The sequence below is a fragment of the Ranitomeya imitator genome, chromosome 9 (genome assembly GCF_032444005.1).
Source record: "Ranitomeya imitator isolate aRanImi1 chromosome 9, aRanImi1.pri, whole genome shotgun sequence".
Taxonomy (NCBI): domain Eukaryota; kingdom Metazoa; phylum Chordata; class Amphibia; order Anura; family Dendrobatidae; genus Ranitomeya; species Ranitomeya imitator.
The window spans coordinates 13,417,778-13,442,982 of NC_091290.1; the positions used below are offsets into that span (position 1 = coordinate 13,417,778).

Genomic DNA, 25,205 nt, shown 5'->3' on the forward strand with positions numbered 1-25,205 from the left:
GTGGTGGAGGCCCCCTAGTTTCCAAAATATTGAAGGTCGCAATGGGCTTCTGAAGAAGAATGTTTCCATTATACATTATGGCCCCAATTTATCATTCCCTTTGTGTCTGTTTTTTTTTGTCTGGTGTTGTGTGTTTTGCACTTTTTTTGTTTTCTCTTTACCCAATTGTGCCAATTTGCGAAATGAGCAGTAAAAAGTTGCAAAAACAGTTCAGGAATTAGGACAAAAAAGGACTATTTTTGACTTCATGAATAGGAAGCACCATTTTAGGTATTTACAAAAAAAAATAACAATTCATACAAGACAAAAAAGGAAAGGGACTTAAAAAAAACAACAACAATTATGAATCAGGGACCACAAATTCTCCCTCCCTTCTGCCGAAATGAAAGACACCCAAGGTCATGAGGCTTTATATACCAACATTTATTAATATGTACATTAGAGGTACGACACTTAGCGAATTATATTATATTCATATCGTCATGTATAAAGAATTTTCCAGTTTTATACATAAGTTACAGAAAAAAAAAAGATGTGACACGGCTTGAGAGCATCACAGCAACTTTCTAGAAATCTCAAAAGGCAGAAGTTTTACACAGTAACAGCACACGTCACGAAGGAGAAGTCCTACATGTCGACATGAGAAACACAGGGAAGCCTGGACTTTCTCACTTATTAGCCATCCAATTAACAATATATGCAAGTTTTGCTAAAATTTAGATTTAAAAAAAAACAAAAAAAAAAAAACACAGAACCTACATTGTCAATCAATTTGCACAAGTACATCTCAATTATAAATCCCTTTCATTTGCAGGGAATGGACCATATATTAATATTGTCGACGTGAAATCATTACAATTACAATAAATGGGTTATATATGTTTTTTTTTTTAAACAGCGCCACTCTTGTTCACAGGCTGTGTCTGGTATTGCAGCTCAGTCCCATTCCTTTTATTGGAAGGGAGCTGAAATGCCAAAAAACATCCTGTGAACAAAAGTGGCGCAGTTTTAGGCAGAAAGTAGTTACGATGTGGCTTAGTCCCATTGGATTGGATTGGATGGAACTGCAATACCAGATGTGGACAATAACGGCGCTCTTTCAGAAAAGAACCGCCATGTTTTCTGATCCTATACAAACCCATCTACCGCTTTCATTGGGTGCGATTTCGACATGAGTGAAGTTTCTTGGCCGCAAGTTGGAATTTGCTACTGATCTTACTTATCTCCAGTCGCTATGACATGTTATTCTGATGATGGCCTGTAGAAGACCGGTGATGAAATTCTAGAAAGTTAATGATTCATTATGTTTTTTTTTTATATTGTAGTTTTATGTTATCACTTTCATCCACTTTCCAGACTGAGCCCGGCACAGATTTCCTTCCCGTTATTCCATCTGTGACATAGGAATTAACCAACATCGGTCTCATTTTGATTGGCGTTCTCCATTAATGGGGTTGGCTACCTAATGTGGACTCGGTTCTGACGTTTGGTAGCAAGAAAATATAACATTTCCTAATAGGTGTTGATTATAAATTCTGCAGTCTTTTTTGTTGAACAACAGCCCTTGAGCAAGCAACAGAGCATCTGTGAATGTGCAGCTAGACTTTTACTGACCTCCAAGAGTAGGGACTGACGGATGAGCTATTGAATCCAGCACACACCTTTAAACTGACTCTCCACCCTGGGACCGAAAAGGGAGTATATAATTTTTTTAGGGAAGATGACAGTATATAAAAAAATGTTTAATCACTTTTTAATCCTAGGGTCAATGGTCGCTTTAAAGGCAGACATACAAGGGACGATTTCTGCCCATAAAATAGGACTAATAGACTATACAGAAGTCAATCGGTGCTCGATTGGTCCACCAACTGTATGGGTGAAAACTATGGTTCTGTCCCCATACACCATAGATGATCCAATCGTTGGCTGATTGGTGACACAAATGATTGGACCCTTAGTGTCAATAACATGATGAAAAATACCTGGAAGAGAAGACTGCCAAGATATTGAGATCACAAGGAGTAACCTTGAATGGAGCCATAGTGGAACCATCTGAACAAATTTTTATCAGTTGGAACCAATGGAGTAACTCGAACGTGATGATTGCCCTTACCCCTAAATAATTAGCATGAGGGTATCTCCTAATGGACATCAGAGGAGACACTCTTATGCACATATTCGCCAGAATTGATAATTCTGGGAAGTTTTGTGAGGAACTCCTGAGTAAATCGAGGGCTCAACATGTCCTACTAATTAGAATCTTGGGAGGTCAAAGCTCCGGCTCAAGAAGACTCTTGTTGGTGTAATATCTCCAATCTTCTACTCCCCTTCCATAATGTGCAGGATCACAAAAAAGAAAGCGAAAAGCTGCAGCTGCATCCCCCTCCTCCCTCACCTCCATGTCTACCCTTTACTGTTTTACACTAAATAGATTTTTTTTTGCTGGCTAAGGAGGTTTCTAAACATTTACAGAAAATCTGAAAGCAAAGGAAAGGGAATTACAGGCTGTTATTACAAAACTGCCATCGATAGGTACACTTTAAGACAGAAAGGAGAGCCTTAAATTTCCCAAGCTAACCTCGTAAAGTTATCAAACCTAATGTCGACCTATGAGAGTCCATTTTGGACAAAAAAATAATAATTCTACCCACCTGAACTTAAAGATACATTTCACTCATTTCTGGCCAGTGAAACGGCACACTCTCCTTGGAGGGAAAAAAACAAACGACAATTACCATATCAACTTTGTAAACTACCAACGATTGTGCTAAATTTTCTACCAACTGTATCTGTTTCTAATGCTGTAACATGCCAAAGTTACCTAATAAAAGTTCTACTTCAGCTCCTAATCTCTTTTTGCTACATCACGCATCTAAAAAAAAAATAAAAAATCACTAAGCCACTGATCAGAAAAGAAAAGAAAAAATAGACAAAAACACAAAATAATAAAAAATGTAAATATTTCCATTTTTACGGCCATTAGTACATCACAAACTGGAGTAGTCACTCGTCAGTAATGAAACATCACAAGCGTTGCTGCATACAGAACCGTCAGACACATTCAGAACTATTTACAACACGCCGGCTGTATATATGTATAGCTTATATACACGTCATATTGTATTATACGTTGGTTACAAGGGGCCAAAAAGAACAAAAAACATTGATGGGAATACACAAACCGAAATGTTAAGAAAGCATTGTGAGAACACACTAACACTTTGCCGAACTTTTATTTTTCACGGCCATATCTACGATTATCTACTTAACAGTGCGAGAGGCACTTGATCCACTCTTCTGCACAAAAACAGGCGGATGAAGCTACCAAACGGGTCTACGACTAGTGATGCTCAATGGAAGCAACCGATGAGAACAACGATTTAACATTAATCTATGAAACCGCTTGGGGGGGAGGTGGAATTCTTCAACCACAGCAAATTCAAATAAAAGAAAGTTGTAAAACTTCTTGGGCAAAAGTAAAAAGTTCCTGGAGAAGCCACCGAGGTTCCAATTCTGAGACCAGACATTTGGACCCCCAATTCTTGATCTTGACATTGTTGGAAAACAAGGCCATGGAGAAGAACAGAGTATTTTACCAAAGGCTACGTCCTACAACATATTTAGCCACCAACTTTCCTAATTCTTTGGGGACAGTTCAGGGATTATTCTACCTGTTCACAACTTGTGCCCTTAGGGACTTTGCCACCAGCATTGAATGTCCTTTTTGGACAAAGTGATCTATACTGAGTTATTTCCTTCATTCGAGACCCTCAGCCAGAACAGAGAACCTCTCCAAAGCCCAACTTTAAACTTTTCATCCATTTTTATACTATTTTATCATCATTTCCTATTATTTTTATTGAAAATTCTAAGGTGGTTGATCTCCACAAGGGTCTCGAAACACGTAACGGGAAAATTTGACAATATCGAAAAAGGTCAAATAGTTCCATACCAATTCTACAGTGTAAGGTTTTTGGGGCATTTTACTAGAAAGGGAAAACTTTCCAAAGGTTTGAGGTAGTGGTGTCTAATATGTACGTGGTCCAGTCATTCCCAATCCCAACCATGCAACACATAAATTTAGTTCACTGAACCTCATGTACAACAATCTTAGAGGAAAAAAAAAACAACAACAAAAAAGTTGTCCTGTCACCTATAAAAACTAGAAATATGGATTCCGGTTGAGTTGGGATACATAACGCTCAGTACATCCTCATGTAGAATTTTTTTTTTTTTAGGTGGAAATCCAGTAAGCCAAAATTTTTATCAATCTTTTTTAATATAACGGAGGGAGGACTGGAACAAAAATCTAAAAAAAAATAATAAGAATTAAAAAAAAGACTTGTAAAAGTCTAAATCCTGTTAATCCCACATGGAATGTAATTTTCAGGAACACATTATCCTGAGGGCGATTTTTATAGGAATGAAAATCCCTGGTCCCGTTACCCTTATATTTGGTCCATAATTTTAAAAGGCAAAGTAAGAGCATTGTAAACCATATGACATTTCTGGCAGTATATTAACCATCATCCTGTTTCATAATGTTTTAGGATGAAAATCTCACTTTATGAGATATTTCCTGGTGAAATGATCGATCTGTTGTGGAACTATTGATGGGGGGGATGGGGTATGCCTGGTGGTGGGCTGGCTCTCATATATGTAGACAATGCAAGTTGATAGCGATTATTGATCCTAATATTTAAATAAACATAAAATAGGCATTTTGCCATTGAAATCAATTTTTTTTGGGGGTGGCCTTTCCACTGTGTTCTATAGGGGCGGAGCATATAGAACACTTCATTCTGGTTCCAAAATAGAATATCGGAATGAGTGTAACATTTATACAGAGCAATAAAAGAGATTGGGGGGGGGATGTAATTATCCAACCTTGACTTTTTTGGTTGCTCGATAGGAAGAACCACCAGCGTCCGCTGGATTCAGAAGTCAGAAGCTTTGCAAATGCAAGAACTAGATGGATCAGATCACATGCATTATGATCATTGTGCGCTCTAGTGTCATTGTGCTTTCTTGATTTGTGCTTTCCTATGGTCCATGATGACCCATTTTTGGAGAAAGGAGTGATGCAAAAAAATTACCCCGGCAAAATTCTAAAATCATCTACGGATATAAATTGAAAAAATCTATATCAAATATATCTTATTTTTTCAATATTAATTAAAATGTATTATGAGAGATGATATTTCAAGGCTATAATTTAGCGCAGGAGGGCGCGCTCGTGGATGGTTATTTTTTAACACAGCACCTGCCATTGCTATATACAGCATTGCAAGATGCAAGGTGCCATGTCAACGGTCTCCGGAGTAATGCGTGCCACCCTAAGACATGCGTGCGCTAAGTAGCTGCCAACATCAGAGGCACTGTGCACAAATTCTGCAATCGAAGACTTTGTAAAAATATATATGTGCTTATCACTTTTCTCATGTATAATGGTGTGAAATAAGGTCATTTTTTGTACAGAAAAAAAATCGAATTAGCGGGATAAGAAAAATAATTATTTAAGCTTTTTTTTTTCCTGCGAAGAGCTAGGGAGAAACTTTCAAGACTGAGTTTCCTTAACTTTCTGAAGATTCTTAATAAAAAAAAAAACATCATCAGTCCAAAGTGACCAATCAGTTCGGGTCTCATTTCCTGAAGTGTACAGTAACTGTTTGTTAAAAAAAAAAAAGTAAATAATTCCAAATTTTTCATTTTTCTCATCCCTTATTGCATTACTCTGAAAAGGTGCAATACAAATGATTAAAAGCAAAATAAAAGAATGATAAAATCTACAATATATTCAATCTAATTGTTTTGATCTCTTTTAATTTTCTATTTCTAAAAGAAACTGTAAAATTCCTGAAATATTATATTAGTATGTGCTGTAATAACCATGAAAGTTAACATATTCTAAAAGGTATTTAGCCAAAGGGAATCTGCTAATCAAGCAAAATAATGAAAAGGTTAAGAAAACATTTGGGTTAATTATAGAAGTATAATATATATTAAAAAAAAAAAAAAATTCACAAAAATAAAATACGAAAAGCAAAACAAACACCGTAAAATACAAGATACACTGAATTAATACAAGTTACAGGTTTCTGAAATTCGAATAAAATTTCACATTTTTAAGGAAACTTTATCAAGAACAATAACAGCAGTGCTAAGCCATGAATTATTTTCCTGATAACCTGGAAATATATTAATATAAAATATATTATATAGAATCTTGGCTAGATGGTCGATGATTGCATGTATGAAAACCGGGATATTTCTTCAATGCTGATAAGGACATTGTGCCAGGAGTACAGCAGGAAGACTGAGAAATATAAGATTTATGACATATATAGGACCAGCTAGGAGTAAAATACAAGACTCCGGTGGTGCTCGTTGAGTAAACTAGTTGGCCACCGCTACGTAATACCATGTATTTATATTGAAGGTAGATCCCAACACGGAACGGATAGGAGACCAGCCATTGAACGGAATGTAGTGAACACTGTCCTGTAGACCGAACCCTCCCAAACTCTGCACGCTTGATTCCTGAGTCCTTACAATGAGGTGTGAGGCCATTCAATCATTCTCGACACCCCAAGACCAAGTCAAGTCATTGGTCTGGTTTTGCCCATTTTGCATATTCGGATGCCCAAAAAAGGTTTTCTGTGCTATGACTTTAAGGGTTGTGCTGGGTAGCTATGGGTGTAATGAGATTCATCAGATCATACTTTATCATACTCTTCATGAAGACAGGCCGTGGCGGTGGGATTCTTTCACCCTTACGCTTCCAGAGGTTCTTCGACTACAGCATTGAAGTCTGCCGTTTTGCCGTTGTTTGCCAGCGTCACCTGAAAATGATCACGGTTATGATCTGTCTCCAAAGAAAAAAAACAACACCAACCCCCCTCCCCCCAGTACACTCGAGGAATGACTCTCAAGCACGATTGTGTCAAAGGTGGATGGAGATAGTTTTAGGACATCTATCATTAGTAATGCTGAAATAACAGTTAGAGAAGAGCTTTTGGACATATTAACCACCAATGAAAGTAGGTGTGTAGGTAAAGTGATATCTCAGGTCTAAGGTCCAAGCCACCAATTCAATGAGAAAGAGTGGAGGTCAAGTGATGACTTAGGTATTAGGTTCAAACCACCAAAGAAAGTGGAAGATGACCTTAGGTATGAGGTCTAAGGCAAAAATGTATGTGAAAATGTAAATAAATTGGTATCTTAGACATGAGGTCCAAGTCACCAATAAAAGTAGAAGAAATGTAGCCAAAGCAGAACTTCAGGTATAAGGTCCAAGTCACAAATGAAAGTGAAAGGTGTGTAGGTGACACAATACCTTGTGTATGAGGCTCAAGCCAAACATATATGTGGAAGGTGTGTAGGCAATACGATACCTTAGGTATGAGGTTCAAGCTTTCGAAATTCCTTAGGTTTCTTCACGATGCCTTGATGTTTTCCCCACTTAAGGACTATTGGCACTCTTACATTCATACCTTAGGTATAAGGTTGAAGCCACCAATAAAAGTGTAAGATGTGTTGGTAAAGTGATCCCTTAAGTATGAGGTCAAGCTTTTGAAAGTCCTTGGATTTCTTCAAGCTGCCTAATGGCATAACCTCTGGTGTTTCAAAAGCTTTCAACCCAACCTATCCAGGTAGCTGAGAGAAGACACCTATAGTATGATGGCTAATTGCTTCGAGACCTCAACAATGGCTAATTATTTATTATTTTCAACACTTTTTAACTAAATTTGCCTCACTTCATCCATAAATATACCAAAGGGCAGTCTAATTTCATTTCCCAAGTCTGGAATGGTCCGTATTTGTTGGCCGATACCTCCATATCGGTAAAACTAGTCATACTGGGCCCAATATTTTTGTGTAATCTGATTATTAGGCTAATATTTACACCATGTAGGGGACCAGAATGGGCACATCTATGATCAAAGGAATAAAACTATGAGCACTCTTTCCATTCCTTATTGACTAGAGAAAAAAAAAACCCAAAGCACTTGCTTTGGGATGGGTCTACAAACGGCTGACGTTCTAACAATAGTTGGTAGAGAAGACAAACCCAGTATTGTGGTCCCAGAGCTCTCTACATTTTCTAAGGATCTTGGGCCTCAAATAAATCTGTAATAAGGTGATACCTGCCAAACAACATATTTTAGGGGACTTCTAATGCGATAGAAGGGCATTACAGTCCCCTCGGATACTGGTGCCCAGGTGTGGCTTCTACACCTATGTGACATGTTGCTCATAGTGTGGCTAATGAAGGTTTAGTATTTGTAAGGGGTCTTGACAATGTTGTTAGTGCAATGAAAGAAAGAAGAATATTTACCATGCAGCAAGCAAGCAAGCACATTTATTAACCCCATGCAGGAGAGGGTGTCAGCTTCACACATGCACATAGCAGGCGACAGCAGTCAGGGAGACGCAGGCGGCAGAATTTAGCAAAGTTCCTTTAATGCATGAAAAAACAGCGGCAGGATTAGCGTCACTATAGAAAAAGTGCAGCCGTGTTACAGGTCACATTTTCCAATCATCAATCATTGCTTCTTATGGTGTCAGTCAGATCAATTATATACAAATATATACAGTAACATGTAACAAGAAGTGACGGGGGCTGGAGGGTAAGGCTGGAATAACGTGGCCAGGCTATCGGGGCGGCGTACATTTACCTAATAAGCGAGGAAGAGGCTCCTTTCATTAAAAAAGCGGCTCATTCAGCCATAAGTGATGCGAGGAGTGTAAGTGATCCGTTACCTGAACTAATCTCATTTATTACAAGGAACTAAGGTCGCCTTACACCTATAACATATGTACATTAGTTATTTACAAAATTGTACAAAATTAACATTAATTCTATTATTTAAAGGCGAAATTCACCTGTAAATATTATTTAGCCTTTTATACATAGAATTATTCTAAATATAAAGTTGTATCACTTTGTAATTATGTTACTGATCCTGCATTAAGTGCAGTGAGTGCAGCTCTGGAGTATAATGCAGGATGTAACTCAGGATCAGTAATGTATTGTATCTACACAGTGACTGCACCAGCAGAATAGTGAGTGCAGCTCTGGAGTATAATACAGGATGTAACTCAGGATCAGTAATGTAATGTATGTACACAGTGACTGCACCAGCAGAATAGTGAGTGCAGCTCTGGAGTATAATACAGGATGTAACTCAGGATCAGTAATGTAATGTATGTATACAGTGACTGCACCAGCAGAATAGTGAGTGCAGCTCTGGAGTATAATACAGGAGGTAACTCAGGATCAGTAATGTAATGTATGTACACAGTGACTGCACCAGCAGAATAGTGAGTGCAGCTCTGGAGTATAATACAGGATGTAACTCAGGATCAGTAATGTAATGTATGTATACAGTGACTGCACCAGCAGAATAGTGAGTGCAGCTCTGGAGTATAATACAGGATGTAACTCAGGATCAGTAATGTAATGTATGTACACAGTGACTGCACCAGCAGAATAGTGAGTGCAGCTCTGGAGTATAATACAGGATGTAACTCAGGATCAGTAATGTAATGTATGTATACAGTGACTGCACCAGCAGAATAGTGAGTGCAGCTCTGCAGTATAATACAGGATGTAACTCAGGATCAGTAATGTAATGTATGTACACAGTGACTGCACCAGCAGAATAGTGAGTGCAGCTCTGGAGTATAATACAGGATGTAACTCAGGATCAGTAATGTAATGTATGTACACAGTGACTGCACCAGCAGAATAGTGAGTGTAGCTCTGGAGTATAATACAGGATGTAACTCAGGATCAGTAATGTAATGTATGTATACAGTGACTGCACCAGCAGAATAGTGAGTGCAGCTCTGGAGTATAATACAGGATGTAACTCAGGATCAGTAATGTAATGTATGTACACAGTGACTGCACCAGCAGAATAGTGAGTGCAGCTCTGGAGTATAATACAGGATGTAACTCAGGATCAGTAATGTAATGTATGTACACAGTGACTGCACCAGCAGAATAGTGAGTGTAGCTCTGGAGTATAATACAGGATGTAACTCAGGATCAGTAATGTAATGTATGTATACAGTGACTGCACCAGCAGAATAGTGAGTGCAGCTCTGGAGTATAATACAGGATGTAACTCAGGATCAGTAATGTAATGTATGTACACAGTGACTGCACCAGCAGAATAGTGAGTGCAGCTCTGGAGTATAATACAGGATGTAACTCAGGATCAGTAATGTAATGTATGTATACAGTGACTGCACCAGCAGAATAGTGAGTGCAGCTCTGGAGTATAATACAGGATGTAACTCAGGATCAGTAATGTAATGTATGTACACAGTGACTGCACCAGCAGAATAGTGAGTGCAGCTCTGGAGTATAATACAGGATGTAACTCAGGATCAGTAATGTAATGTATGTACACAGTGACTGCACCAGCAGAATAGTGAGTGTAGCTCTGGAGTATAATACAGGATGTAACTCAGGATCAGTAATGTAATGTATGTATACAGTGACTGCACCAGCAGAATAGTGAGTGCAGCTCTGGAGTATAATACAGGATGTAACTCAGGATCAGTAATGTAATGTATGTACACAGTGACTGCACCAGCAGAATAGTGAGTGCAGCTCTGGAGTATAATACAGGATGTAACTCAGGATCAGTAATGTAATGTATGTACACAGTGACTGCACCAGCAGAATAGTGAGTGCAGCTCTGGAGTATAATACAGGATGTAACTCAGGATCAGTAATGTAATGTATATACACAGTGACTGCACCAGCAGAATACTGAGCGCAGCTCTGGAGTATAATACAGGGTGTAACTCAGGATCAGTAATGTAATGTATGTACACTGTAACTGTACCAGCAGAATAGTGAGTGCAGCTCTGGGGTATAATACAGGATGTAACTCAGGATCAGTAATGTAATGTAAGTACGCAGTGACTGCACCAGCAGAATAGTGAGTGCAGCTCTGGGGTATAATACAGGAGGTAACTCAGGATCAGTAATATAATGTATGTACACAGTGACTGCACCAGCAGGATAGTGAGTGCAGCTCTGGGGTATAATACAGGATGTAACTCAGGATCAGTAATGTAATGTATGTACACAGTGACTGCACCAGCAGAATAGTGAGTGCAGCTCTGGAGTATAATACAGGATGTAACTCTGGATCAGTAATGTAATGTATGTACACAGTGACTGCACCAGCAGAATAGTGAGTGCAGCTCTGGAGTATAATACAGGATGTAACTCAGGATCAGTAATGTAATGTATGTACACAGTGACTGCACCAGCAGAATAGTGAGTGCAGCTCTGGAGTATAATACAGGATGTAACTCAGGATCAGTAATGTAATGTATATACACAGTGACTGCACCAGCAGAATAGTGAGTGCAGCTCTGGGGTATAATACAGGAGGTAACTCAGGATCAGTAATGTAATGTATGTACGCAGTGACTGCACCAGCAGAATAGTGAGTGCAGCTCTGGGGTATAATACAGGAGGTAACTCAGGATCAGTAATATAATGTATGTACACAGTGACTGCACCAGCAGGATAGTGAGTGCAGCTCTGGGGTATAATACAGGATGTAACTCAGGATCAGTAATGTAATGTATGTACACAGTGACTGCACCAGCAGAATAGTGAGTGCAGCTCTGGAGTATAATACAGGATGTAACTCTGGATCAGTAATGTAATGTATGTACACAGTGACTGCACCAGCAGAATAGTGAGTGCAGCTCTGGAGTATAATACAGGATGTAACTCTGGATCAGTAATGTAATGTATGTACACAGTGACTGCACCAGCAGAATAGTGAGTGCAGCTCTGGGGTATAATACAGGATGTAACTCTGGATCAGTAATGTAATGTATGTACACAGTGACTGCACCAGCAGAATAGTGAGTGCAGCTCTGGAGTATAATACAGGATGTAACTCTGGATCAGTAATGTAATGTATGTACACAGTGACTGCACCAGCAGAATAGTGAGTGCAGCTCTGGAGTATAATACAGGATGTAACTCTGGATCAGTAATGTAATGTATGTACACAGTGACTGCACCAGCAGAATAGTGAGCGCAGCTCTGGGGTATAATACAGGATGTAACTCAGGATCAGTAATGTAATGTATGTACACAGTGACTGCACCAGCAGAATAGTGAGTGCAGCTCTGGGGTATAATACAGGATGTAACTCAGGATCAGTAATGTAAGGTATGTACACAGTGACTGCACCAGCAGAATAGTGAGTGCAGCTCTGGAGTATAATACAGGATGTAACTCAGGATCAGTAATGTAATGTATGTACACGGTGACTGCATCAGCAGAATAGTGAGTGCAGCTCTGGAGTATAATGCAGGATCAGTATAGGAAATATAGTAAAATGCACCATTACTAGATACATTTGCGGTATAATCCTGAGACACTTTACTTCTTCTCTTTATGGTGTCATTGCTGCCAGGAAGTTGTAGCTTTAAAAGCCATTGCTAGATTTAGAGGCGACCCTCCTGCAGGATGACGCTTTACTGCAATAATGGAATTGAAAAGGTGTCAAATAGATTCTATTAAAAGTAGAAATTGACACCTGGATAACACGTTATGTGAAGATGTGAAATTTTAACAAAAATTTTCTCTGCCATTTCCTGGCAGAAAATTCAGTGACATTGCTCTGCTTGGCCTACATACACTCTTACAGATAATTTTTATTGTCTTATTACATCTAAAATTAAAAATGAAACAACTTTACAATAGATCTTAATTAGTGATGGTGGGGGTATATTTCTTTATTTTTGCTATTTGTGTAAAATCCTTCTTCAAACGCCCGATACTATGGAGGACTCATCGGGTCTATGCAGCACACGGGCAGCCCATTGATTTTAATTAGAGCTGTGCAATACCTCTTTTGTCCTGCGGTGGCACTGTAGGGAAATCGAACACCTGCTGCTCAGATCCTCACCGATCACTGGTGATCATTGAAGTTTCCATTGCAAAATTTCAACCTACAGTATCAAATTGTCAAGAGAGGGTCTTTTCTAACTTAAAGGGATTGCCCAAACTTGACCACCCATTTAAAGTCTTCCATTTGTGGCAAGGACTTTTTTTTTTTTAAATAGTAAGTTTTTACTGATAGACATCACTAAAAAAGGCGACGGACTAGGATCCGCTACATCTCCCCCTTAAGGGCTCGTCTGTGCCTTACCTTACATGCTAAGGTCCCCGCAGAGAACACAACACCTACAGACAGGTCTGGTATTCGACTCGGTGGAAAAACTGGATACACGGGAGCGTTGGAATATGGAAACATGACAAAATGCACCGACATTTCAACAACAACAAAACATCATAAAAATGTCCCTCCCGTCCGTAAGAGGAAAGGGTGTAAGCATGCGTTACAAAAAAAAAAAAAGAATTACAAAGTAACAATGAAAAGATGATTATACAAAAATATACAAAAAAAAGTATCATGCAAATATCGCCATTCCACCCCAAATATAATAGAGCGGACACACGGAGCGGTGACCGGAGTGGTGAGTGCAGGAAATCTACGATCTGCGCACAGTGGGACAATCCCACTATAATTCCAGCCTATATTACATGCATAGATGTATGTACAAAATCGGGTTGGCATCTCATTAACCCCTTTGCTGTCAAAAAAAGTTGGCGTTACACTGTTTTGCAACAGGAAACAAACCCCTTGACCAGCAAAAAAGGCACAACATAATAACAATAATAAGAAGAACTACTACTCTCAGCAAAACGTATAACTTTCCAGACAGCTAATATGCTACCGCAGTGTTCCCCAAGTCTGGTCCTCAAGAGCCACCAACGGGTCATGTTTTCAGGATTTCCCTAGTATGGCCCAGGTGATGGAATTAATGCCTGTGCAGGTGATGGAATTAATGCCTGTGCAGGTGATGGAATTATCACCTGTGCAATACTAAGGAAATCCTGAAAACATGACCTGTTGGTGGCTCTTGAGGACCGGAGTTGGGGAACACTGTGCTACCGTGTATCATGGAAGAAGCCTCAGGCTGCAAGTTATAGGAAAAACCACCCGTAGAAGTCTATGGGGTCCTACTGCACCCGTGCTTCTGAATTCATCCAGCGGTATTCAGAGTTGTTTCTCTCCTTTTTTGGGGGGGAGTATTTTGTAGATATTCTACCTTCAAATCAATACTAGAAAATAAAAACTACATAAATCATATTTATTTTAGATTAAAAAAAAATTAATAATTTTACCCTTTAATGATTGCAATATTTTATTTAATAAAACTTATCAATCAGTTAAAATAAATCGTTAAAATCATTTTAGTATAAAAATAAATTTTAAAATAATATATTTAATACATGTTAGCTCATTTTTAATGATGGTGTAGGTTTTATTCCTTTTAAAAAATTAATTATGTAAATAAAAAATAAATAAAATATATAAAAAATTACATATATGTACAATATATAATAATATAGTGTATATAATATAACTATATATGTATATATATTTTTATATACCGTATATGTATATATACAGTAAATATAAATCTAAAAAATATATATACACAGGTTTGTATATAGTTTGTATAATATACAGCGTGTATAAGATATATATGTGTGTGTGTATATACATATAAATGTATATATATATATATATATATGTACTGCATATTATTAAACATATCTGATTAAAACAAAAATAAAATATTAAAATAAATAATATTTTGATATAAATGCTAGATGGCTGTGTTTTTTAAAGGGCTTTTCCGGTTGAAAAATATAATGTTTTCATCTACCCTTGTATAACATTTTTAAGTTCAAAAGGAAATTCTAAAGGAATTGTGTAATTCCTAATTTAACCTGCGGGGGCACTGTTGGGAAACTGAACACTTACTGCCAGGTTTCTCCATTGCAGTTGGATTAATGATCCATACTGGCGTACTTCTCAGCCTTTTGCCAATATTTCGGAATATTCCCCATTTTGTCCTGCTCGCTATTCCATGATACACTGTAGCAAAAAGGGAGGACATTTGCGTATAGCAAGTTCATTAAGGGTTACAATGTAACCATTGGAGGTTGGGCCACTATATTGGGGGTGACTTGGCCTGTTGTAATTGCAACAGGAATAAAACATACAACGCGACCATTGGGCATGCGGGTGCAACCCTCGTAGCATGCAGTCTATATACAGGTCTCGATATCCATAAAGGTGAACGGTACCTTGCAGTCGTCGACTACAACGGAATTGTGCGCTGCGTAAATGCATTGGTTTGAGTTATTCTCCCTGTGGTTTTTCATGTCGTCATAGATGGACTGAGTCTTGGTCATTTCAAGCTCCTGCTGTGCGTGCTGCTTATCCAGATTCTCCAGCTCTGCCTTGGATAGATGATAGACTATGCCGGCACCGAAGGAGTCGCCCACCACGTTGACAGAGGTCCTCATGCGGTCCCTTATATTGAGGAAACAGAAGACTTATTGGTACATAAACCAGAACACATACTGGGTCTTATACACTGCTCAAAAAAATAAAGGGAACACTTAAACAACAGAATCTAACTCCAAGTAAATCAAACTTCTGTGAAATCAAACTGTCCACTTAGGAAGCAACACTGATTGACAATCAATTTCACATGCTTTTGTGCAAATGGAATAGACAACAGATGGAAATTATTGGCAATTATCAAGACACCATCAATAAAGGAGTGGTTCTGCAGGTGGGGACCACAGACCACATCTCAGTACCAATGCTTTCTGGCTGATGTTTTGGTCACTTTTGAATGTTGGTTGTGCTTTCACACTCGTGGTAGCATGAGACGGACTCTACAACCCACACAAGTGGCTCAGGTAGTGCAGCTCATCCAGGATGGCACATCAATATGAGCTGTGGCAAGAAGGTTTGCTGTGTCTGTCAGCGTAGTGTCCAGAGGCTGGAGGCGCTACCAGGAGACAGTCCAGTACACCAGGAGATGTGGAGGGGGCCGTAAGAGGGCAACAACCCAGCAGCAGGACCGCTACCTCCACCTTTGTGTAAGAATGAACAGGAGGAGCCCTGCAAAATGACCTCCACCAGGCCACAAATGTGCATGTGTCTGCACAAACGGTTAGAAACCGACTCCATGAGGATGGTCTCAGTGCCCGACGTCCACAGATGGGAGTTGTGCTCACAGCCCAACACCATGCAGGATGCTTGGCATTTGCCACAGAACTCCAGGATTGGCAAATTCGCCACTGGCGCCCTGTGCTCTTCACAAGTGAAAGCAGGTTCACACTGAGCACGTGACAGGCGTGACAGAGTCTGGAGACGCCGTGGAGAGCGATCTGCTGCCTGCAACATCCTTCAGCATGACCGGTTTGGCAGTGGGTCAGTAATGGTGTGGGGTGGCATTTCTTTGGAGGGCCGCACAGCCCTCCATGTGCTCGCCAGAGGTAGCCTGACTGCCATTAGGTACCAAGATGAGATCCTCAGACCCCTTGTGAGACCATATGCTGGTTCGGTTGGCCCTGGGTTCCTCCTAATGCAGGACAATGCCAGAGCTCATGTGGCTGGAGTGTGTCAGCAGTTCCTGCAAGATGAAGGCATTGAAGCTATGGACTGGCCCACCCATTCCCCAGACCTGAATCCGACTGAGCATATCTGGGACATCATGTCTTGCTCCATCCACCAACGTCACGATGCACCAGACAGCCCAGGAGTTGGCGGATGCTTTAGTCCAGGTCTGGGAGGAGATCCCTCAGGAGACCATCCGCCGCCTCATCAGGAGCATACCCAGGCATTGTAGGGAGGTCATACAGGCATGTAGAGGCCACACACACTACTGAGCATCATTTCCTTGTCTTGAGGCATTTACACTGAAGTTGTATCTGCCTGTAATTTGATTTTCCACTTTGATTTTGAGTATCATTCCAAATCCAGACCTCCATGGGATATTCATTTTGATTTACATTGATAATTGTTATGTTTTATTGTTCTGAACACATTCCACTATGCAATGAATAAAAATTTGCAATTCGAATATTTCATTCAGAGATATCTAGGATGTGGTATTTTAGTGTTCCCTTTATTTTTTTGAGCAGTGTATATTAAATTGGACCAAGAGGAAAATCATTATTGGTGCAAATATTAACCAATCAAGTGCATTATTGAATATTGTCAAAAATACAAAATTAAAGCACTGGGCCGGTCTTCCACATCCAACATGAGCAACGACTGAGGTGGCTGAGCCGCTTGTGACATTCACCAGAGTCAGCGCCCAAATCCAGGGGGTAGAAGTAAAACAAAATTTATTCTGCCATATACAAAGGTGACAACGTCTCAATCTTTAAAAGGTCTTTAGCAAGAACTTGATGAAGACCTTCTAAACGTGGAAACGTTGTCACTTTTGTATATGGCAGAATACGTTTTGTTGTACCTCTACACCCTTGATTTAGACGCGGACTCTTGTGAATGTACTGGATTATCTTCAAGTAGGTTCCTTGGAGCTTCTGACCTTGCGTCCTTCTAGAGAATGTTGCCGACTGCCCCTTTTATTCCTATGCTGAGCCGGTTGCGAGTCTCCTGATCAACAGCCTCATTTATGCCCATGAATGGAATGTCAGATGTGAGAAACCGGCCCTCTTCCCAACTTGGCACATTTTTTAATTTTTACCTATCCAGAAGATAGGTGGTATGTCTGTTTTCTGAGGGCTAACCACTGCTTCTGAAATGCCCCATCAAAATGTAGCAGTAACCATGCAGCGCTTGCTCCATCTATCTCACAGGCAATGCACGGCCATGGCTTTGTTCTTATTGGTTATTTCAGAGGCCCATTCTTGGGATCGATGGGATGCCCAGTGCTCGGACTCCCAGCAATCAGCAAGTAATCTCATATCTTGCCGTTACGTGATAACGTATGAGTTGGGAATAACCCCTACCTCATCTATGCCAACCTAGGAGAACCACTGACTACAAGAGGCCATTATCCCAAACTGTCAAGCCGTAGAGACCATGGGGTAGTTGGCATCGTCTTATAATTAATTCTGCCAATTATTCCTTCCCCTATGACTTCTGTGACAATCAATAAGAACCAGTGGACTCCCAATTTCTATGTATGCTATGTACATAGGGTCACGTCTCACGCCTCTAGAAAGCCATTTTCAGTGTACAGTAATCTTGGGTGGTCGTTTCCAGGAGGTTTCACATCCGATACTTACAGCAGCCAGTCCACAGCGACGAGTAGACTGATATCCTGGGTGGGCAGCCCCACAGCCGTCAAGATCAGAAGCATGGTAACCAGGCCGGCACTGGGAATACTGGCTGCTCCCACGCTCGCTAAAGTGGCCGTCAAACTGGGAAGCAAAATACAAAATGAAAAGTGAAAACACAGAACTGTAGACTTCTGTGATGACTGGAAAAGTGAGAAGACACTACATAGTAACATAGTAACATAGTTAGTATGGCCGAAAAAAGACATTTGTCCATCCAGTTCAGCCTATATTCCATCATAATAAATCCCCAGATCTACGTCCTTCTACAGAACCTAATAATTGTATGATACAATATTGTTCTGCTCCAGGAAGACATCCAGGCCTCTCTTGAACCCCCCGACTGAGTTCGCCATCACCACCTCCTCAGGCAAGCAATTCCAGATTCTCACTACCCTAACAGTAAAGAATCCTCTTCTATGTTGGTGGAAAAACCTTCTCTCCTCCAGACGCAAAGAATGCCCCCTTGTGCCCGTCACCTTCCTTGGTATAAACAGATCCTCAGCGAGATATTTGTATTGTCTCCTTATATACTTATACATGGTTATTAGATCGCCCCTCAGTCGTCTTTTTTCTAGACTAAATAATCCTAATTTCGCTAATCTATCTGGGTATTGTAGTTCTCCCATCCCCTTTATTAATTTTTTTGCCCTCCTTTGTACTCTCTCTAGTTCCATTATATCCTTCCTGAGCACCGGTGCCCAAAACTGGACACAGTACTCCATGTGCGGTCTAACTAGGGATTTGTACAGAGGCAGTATAATGCTCTCATCATGTGTATCCAGACCTCTTTTAATGCACCCCATGATCCTGTTTGCCTTGGCAGCTGCTGCCTGGCACTGGCTGCTCCAGGTAAGTTTATCATTAACTAGGATCCCCAAGTCCTTCTCCCTGTCAGATTTACCCAGTGGTTTCCCATTCAGTGTGTAATGGTGATATTGATTCCTTCTTCCCATGTGTATAACCTTACATTTATCATTGTTAAACCTCATCTGCCACCTTTCAGCCCAAGTTTCCAACTTATCCAGATCCATCTGTAGCAGAATACTATCTTCTCTTGTATTAACTGCTTTACATAGTTTTGTATCATCTGCAAATATCGATATTTTACTGTGTAAACCTTCTACCAGATCATTAATGAATATGTTGAAGAGAACAGGTCCCAATACTGACCCCTGCGGTACCCCACTGGTCACAGCGACCCAGTTAGAGACTATACCATTTATAACCACCCTCTGCTTTCTATCACTAAGCCAGTTACTAACCCATTTACACACATTTTCCCCCAGACCAAGCATTCTCATTTTGTGTACCAACCTCTTGTGCGGCACGGTATCAAACGCTTTGGAAAAATCGAGATATACCACGTCCAATGACTCACCGTGGTCCAGCCTATAGCTTACCTCTTCATAAAAACTGATTAGATTGGTTTGACAGGAGCGATTTCTCATAAACCCATGCTGATATGGAGTTAAACAGTTATTCTCATTGAGATAATCCAGAATAACATCCCTCAGAAACCCTTCAAATATTTTACCAACAATAGAGGTTAGACTTACTGGCCTATAATTTCCAGGGTCACTTTTAGAGCCCTTTTTGAATATTGGCACCACATTTGCTATGCGCCAGTCCTGCGGAACAGACCCTGTCGCTATAGAGTCACTAAAAATAAGAAATAATGGTTTATCTATTACATTACTTAGTTCTCTTAGTACTCGTGGGTGTATGCCATCCGGACCCGGAGATTTATCTATTTTAATCTTATTTAGCCGGTTTCGCACCTCTTCTTGGGTTAGATTGGTGACCCTTAATATAGGGTTTTCATTGTTTCTTGGGATTTCACCTAGCATTTCATTTTCCACCGTGAATACCGTGGAGAAGAAGGTGTTTAATATGTTAGCTTTTTCCTCGTCATCTACAACCATTCTTTCCTCACTATTTTTTAAGGGGCCTACATTTTCAGTTTTTATTCTTTTACTATTGATATAGTTGAAGAACAGTTTGGGATTAGTTTTACTCTCCTTAGCAATGTGCTTCTCTGTTTCCTTTTTGGCAGCTTTAATTAGTTTTTTTAGATAAAGTATTTTTCTCCCTATAGTTTTCTAGAGCTTCAATGGTGCCATCCTGCTTTAGTAGTGCAAATGCTTTCTTTTTACTGTTAATTGCCTGTCTTACTTCTTTGTTTAGCCACATTGGGTTTTTCCTATTTCTAGTCCTTTTATTCCCACAAGGTATAAACCGCTTACACTGCCTATTTAGGATGTTCTTAAACATTTCCCATTTATTATCTGTATTCTTATTTCTGAGGATATTGTCCCAGTCTACCAGATTAAGGGCATCTCTAAGCTGGTCAAACTTTGCCTTTCTAAAGTTCAATGTTTTTGTGACTCCCTGACAAGTCCCCCTAGTGAAAGACAGGTGAAACTGCACAATATTGTGGTCGCTATTTCCTAGATGCCCAACCACCTGCACATGACGTGCATTTAAGCGCCTGGGGCTTGAGCACTTCCGTTCCCATACCTTGGTGCCAAAGCCAAAACATAAATGTGATCTGACTGTGACAGTAGCCTAAAATGTTCAATACAGTAGCTAGCTAAAGGTTATGGATACCCTAGAACTGATTTTATCGTTTAGGAGTTTTCAATATATAAAAATAACCAACTTTCTACACAGCCTCTTTAAAAACGCCCTACTAGTGTACTGCTGTAGAGCCTGTGCAACTCCCTTCACATAGCTGGCTGTGCTGTTGCTTCTAATAAAGAACCTTAGATATGTAGATCATGTTTTTCCATGTCAAAGATGTCCATAGCCTTTAAGTTTGTTCCCATGCTACTTACCTCACTGTTACAATCTGTCCTCCGTCCAGTATCACACCGTTCATCTGGGCAATAAAAATAGCTGCGACAGCCTCATACAGAGCAGTTCCGTCCATGTTAATTGTAGCTCCAACAGGGAGCACAAAGCGCGTTACTCTTTTGTCAATACCCAAGTTTTCCTCCAGGCAACGGAAGGTGACGGGCAACGTTCCGGCACTGCAACACCCAACATTTATATTGTTAGGGTTAAAAGGACACGTGAATATATGTAGACAATAGAAATGTTCACATTCTATGAGAAGGCTATAATATGAACTAATATTCTACAGCAGGACCATAATGCTTTGCACCCTTCCAAAGCCTAGAGACATCTAATATAAGTAGATATCATGCTCACAGTGGCGGTATTCAATATATTGTGCGGTATATCTCATATAACAGTATTGAATAACTGCAATAATATTACTTGGGTTCTCTTACTCTCGCCCTCTTCACCTCGCCTAGTTTTGTCCACTCCTCATTTACCCCTCTGACCCTACCTCCTCATCTTTGCTGGTAATGAGGTTCCTCTTCGTGATGCTCCAAGTTTGCATTCTGTACTTCTTAGTTCTAACCCTTCTTTTTGGTGCTTCCTTTTTTTTAAATTACTTTTTAGGTTATTTTTGTAGGGCAAGCTTTCTCCATCCAAAAGAAGGATAAGATGAAACCAAGTAAGATATCGGCGACACTTTTCTAAGGACCCTGTAGTTGGTAGGATTATGGCCTCCACGAATAAACAATGGACATTTTTGCATCGTCGTCGTGAAGCATTTTGAGAATGCTCTAAGCAAGATTGACCTTGTATATAAATAAACCCGCAGTGTACTATGTATATTGCGCCTCTGGGAATGGCCTCTCTCCAGAGGTTCTCAAAGCACATGAAGCTAAATATCAGCGAGCAACTGTGAGAAAGTAGATCGAAGCTGGTGGCTGTGATGTATGAAAGCTATCTCCATCAGATCACTTCCATTTTGTTCTGCTTCTTCACACATGGTTGCATTTTGATTGTTTGTTTTCATACATTTTTTATGCCTTACTGTTTTTTTTTTTTCATTTTTAAAGTCAGTGGAGGGGAAAACAATAAGAGCATGACTACAGCGCGGTATTAAAAAAAAAAATAAACAAAGGTGCAATACAATACCACAGCAAACATGCCAAAAAAATACTGAAATGTTGCAATTACCCATTGGTAGCAAAGGTGTCCTAAATTAAGCCAGTGCTGATCTCTGTCTGCCAGAGCAATCCACCGGCCAGCCATGCGACCAGCTAGCTAGGATAGATAAACTAAAGGGGAACTACACAACACATTCATTTGTTGCTCCTATTTTATGATTTTGTTGATCTCCCCTTAGTATAGTTCATCAATATCAGGTCAGCAGGATCCTCTAGTCATCAGCTGATATGAGGTGGAATACCTATCCTGGGGTTTGGTCATCAATGTCATAATCCTGGACAACCCCTTTAAAAGTAGGAGTGTGTGGCAAATAGAATTAACAATTCACCATATAGCACTGTGGACACTGTTTGTATTGGTATGTAAAGATTACGGGCATGGTATGGCATTTTTTATGAATGGTATAGGAGGGTATTTATTTGGATACTCTATACATTACTTATACTTTATTTCTCCGGCAACGTATGATATTTTCATAAAGAGCGTAGACTGTATTTATACATTTTTACCTGTTTGACAATATGTACTTGCATGGTATACAGCACTTTTGGGATCTATGGCACTATTTATCTGGCATCATGTCACATTGTCTAGGCTCTGTATGCACTATTTATCTGGTACAGTGTTGCACTATCTAGGCTCTGCATACACTATTTATCTGGCTGGTATCATGTCACAAAATCTAGGCTCTGCATACGCTACTTATCTGGTGTCATGTCACATTATCTAGGCTCTGTATGCACTATTTATCTGGTACAGTGTTGCACTTTCCAGGCTCTGAATACACTATTTATCTGTTAATATGTCACATTATCTAGGCTCTGTATGCACTATCTAGGCTCTGTATACAGTATTGATCTGGTACAGTGTTGCACTTTCCAGGCTCTGAATACACTATTTATCTGGTAATATGTCACATTATCTAGGCTCTGTATGAACTATTTTTCTGGTACAGTGTTGCACTATCTAGGTTTTGCATACCCTATTTATCTGGTATTATGTCACATTATCTAGGCTCACTATGCACTATTTATCTAGCACAGTGTTGTGCTATCTAGGCTCTGAATACACTATCTGGTATTATGTCACATTATCTAGGCTCTGTATGCACTATCTAGGCTCTGTATACAGTATTGATCTGGTACAGTGTTGCACTTTCCAGGCTCTGAATACACTATTTATCTGGTAATATGTCACATTATCTAGGCTCTGTATGCACTATTTATCTGGCACAGTGTTTCAGTATCTAGGCTCTGCATACATTATTGATCTGGCACAGTGATGCACTGTTTAGGCTCTGCATACACTATTTGTCTGGTATCATGTCACATTATCTAGGCTCTGTATGCACCACTTATCTGGTACACTGTTGCAGTACCTAGGCTGTCTGTACCATTTATCTAGTATCACACTGCACTGTCTAGGACTTGTATGCACTATGTATCTGGTACTGTGTCACACAATGTATCTGGTACAGCTTTATACTATCTAGGGCTCCATTTTTACTAGTTATCTGGTATCCCGTCACACTATCAAGGCTCTGTATGCGGTATTTATCTTGTACAGTGTCGCAGTATCAAGGCTCTGTATACATTATATATCTGGCACAGTGTTGCACTATCTAGGCTCTATATAAACTATTTATCTGATACAGTGAACTATCTAGGCTATGTATACACTATTTACCTAGTATCATGTTGCACTATCTAGGCTCTGTCTGTACCATTTATCTGGTACCAAATCACACTATTAAGGCTCTGTATGCACTATTTATTTGGTACTTTTTCACACTATGTATATGGTAGAGTGTTGAACTCTCTAGGCTCTGTATGTACTACTTTTGGCTACGTTCATATTAGCGTTGCGCGCCGGTGCGTCGCGACGCACAAAAAACGCGCGCAAAACGTGCGCAAAAACGCTGCGTTTTGCGATGCGTGCGTCATTTTTTGACGAAAATCAGACGCACGAAAAATGCAACTTGTTGCATTTTCTTGCGTCCGACGCTAGCGTCGGAAACGACGCACGTGTCGAAAAACGCCACCCAAAAAACGCACGCATCCCCTATGTTAAACATAGGGGCGCGTCGCCGCTGCGTCGCCGCTACGTCGCCGACGCAACAGCGACGCACATTAGCGGAACGCTAATGTGAACGTAGCCTTTCTGGTACTCCTTCACACAAAGTATCTGGTACAGTGATGAACTATCTAGGCTCTGTTTACACTATTTATCTGGTATCACGTTGCACTATCAAGGCTCTTTATGTACTATTTATCTATTTATCTGATACTCTTTCATATTATGCATCTGGTACAGTGTCTTGCTATATAGGCTCTATCTGTGCTATGTATCCAGTACTGTGCTTGACTATTTATCTGGTATTGTTTCGCACTAATTACGTGGGCACTGTATTTTTTCACAATTCTACTTCTACCACTGACGTTTTGAAAAGTTTCCTTATTTAATCCACTAATTTTGGAAATCAGCCACTACTAATCATTTAGATTATCTGCACAAAAAGAAACATTTCAAACTTAAAATACAACGTGAAAAAAAATCCAGTGAAAATCAACCAGAAAACTGAATTTACTAAAAAGAATGGAAAATGCTCCAGCTCCTGTAATAGACAATAACCAGGAAGGGAAATAGATTTCTGCTGTGTTTTTGCCAAGGAAAATAAATGCATGCAAGCTTCTAGCTATTGGCGGAGCGTGTCTTCAGTGCAGACAGCTGCAAAATATCAGTCAGGGGCTCAGATTACTGCGCTAACAGTTTCCAAGCCAGCGCTCAGTAGTGAACTGGTGCAAACAGGGTGTGGAGGGCGAGATCTGCCTAATAATGGGCAATAATGGCGCACGTTAACCAATATTCACATCCAGTACAACTTATAAGGACTGACATCCAGCTTTCCAAAGACCATGAATGGCAGCGGGATCTACCGAAA

The 25,205-nt window shown here is 39.9% G+C and overlaps 1 protein-coding gene across 2 annotated transcripts in view; it reads right to left on the bottom strand.

Moving 5' to 3' along the window:
* Positions 1 to 5,675: 5,675 nt before the first annotated feature.
* The window catches only part of SLC1A2 (solute carrier family 1 member 2), a 132,968-nt gene continuing 113,438 nt past the window's right edge, over positions 5,676 to 25,205 (bottom strand). Inside the window, exons 8-12 of one of the 2 annotated variants that reach the window (XM_069739525.1) lie at positions 21,073 to 21,267; positions 18,185 to 18,319; positions 15,215 to 15,443; positions 13,203 to 13,273; positions 5,676 to 6,842 (exon numbers count right to left, since the gene is read on the bottom strand). In XM_069739525.1, coding sequence (XP_069595626.1) covers positions 13,238 to 13,273; positions 15,215 to 15,443; positions 18,185 to 18,319; positions 21,073 to 21,267 — 595 coding nt within the window. In that variant the 3' untranslated portion in view covers positions 5,676 to 6,842; positions 13,203 to 13,237. The remainder of the gene's footprint in view (positions 6,843 to 13,202; positions 13,274 to 15,214; positions 15,444 to 18,184; positions 18,320 to 21,072; positions 21,268 to 25,205) is intronic. The other variant, XM_069739524.1, reaches the window with a different exon arrangement.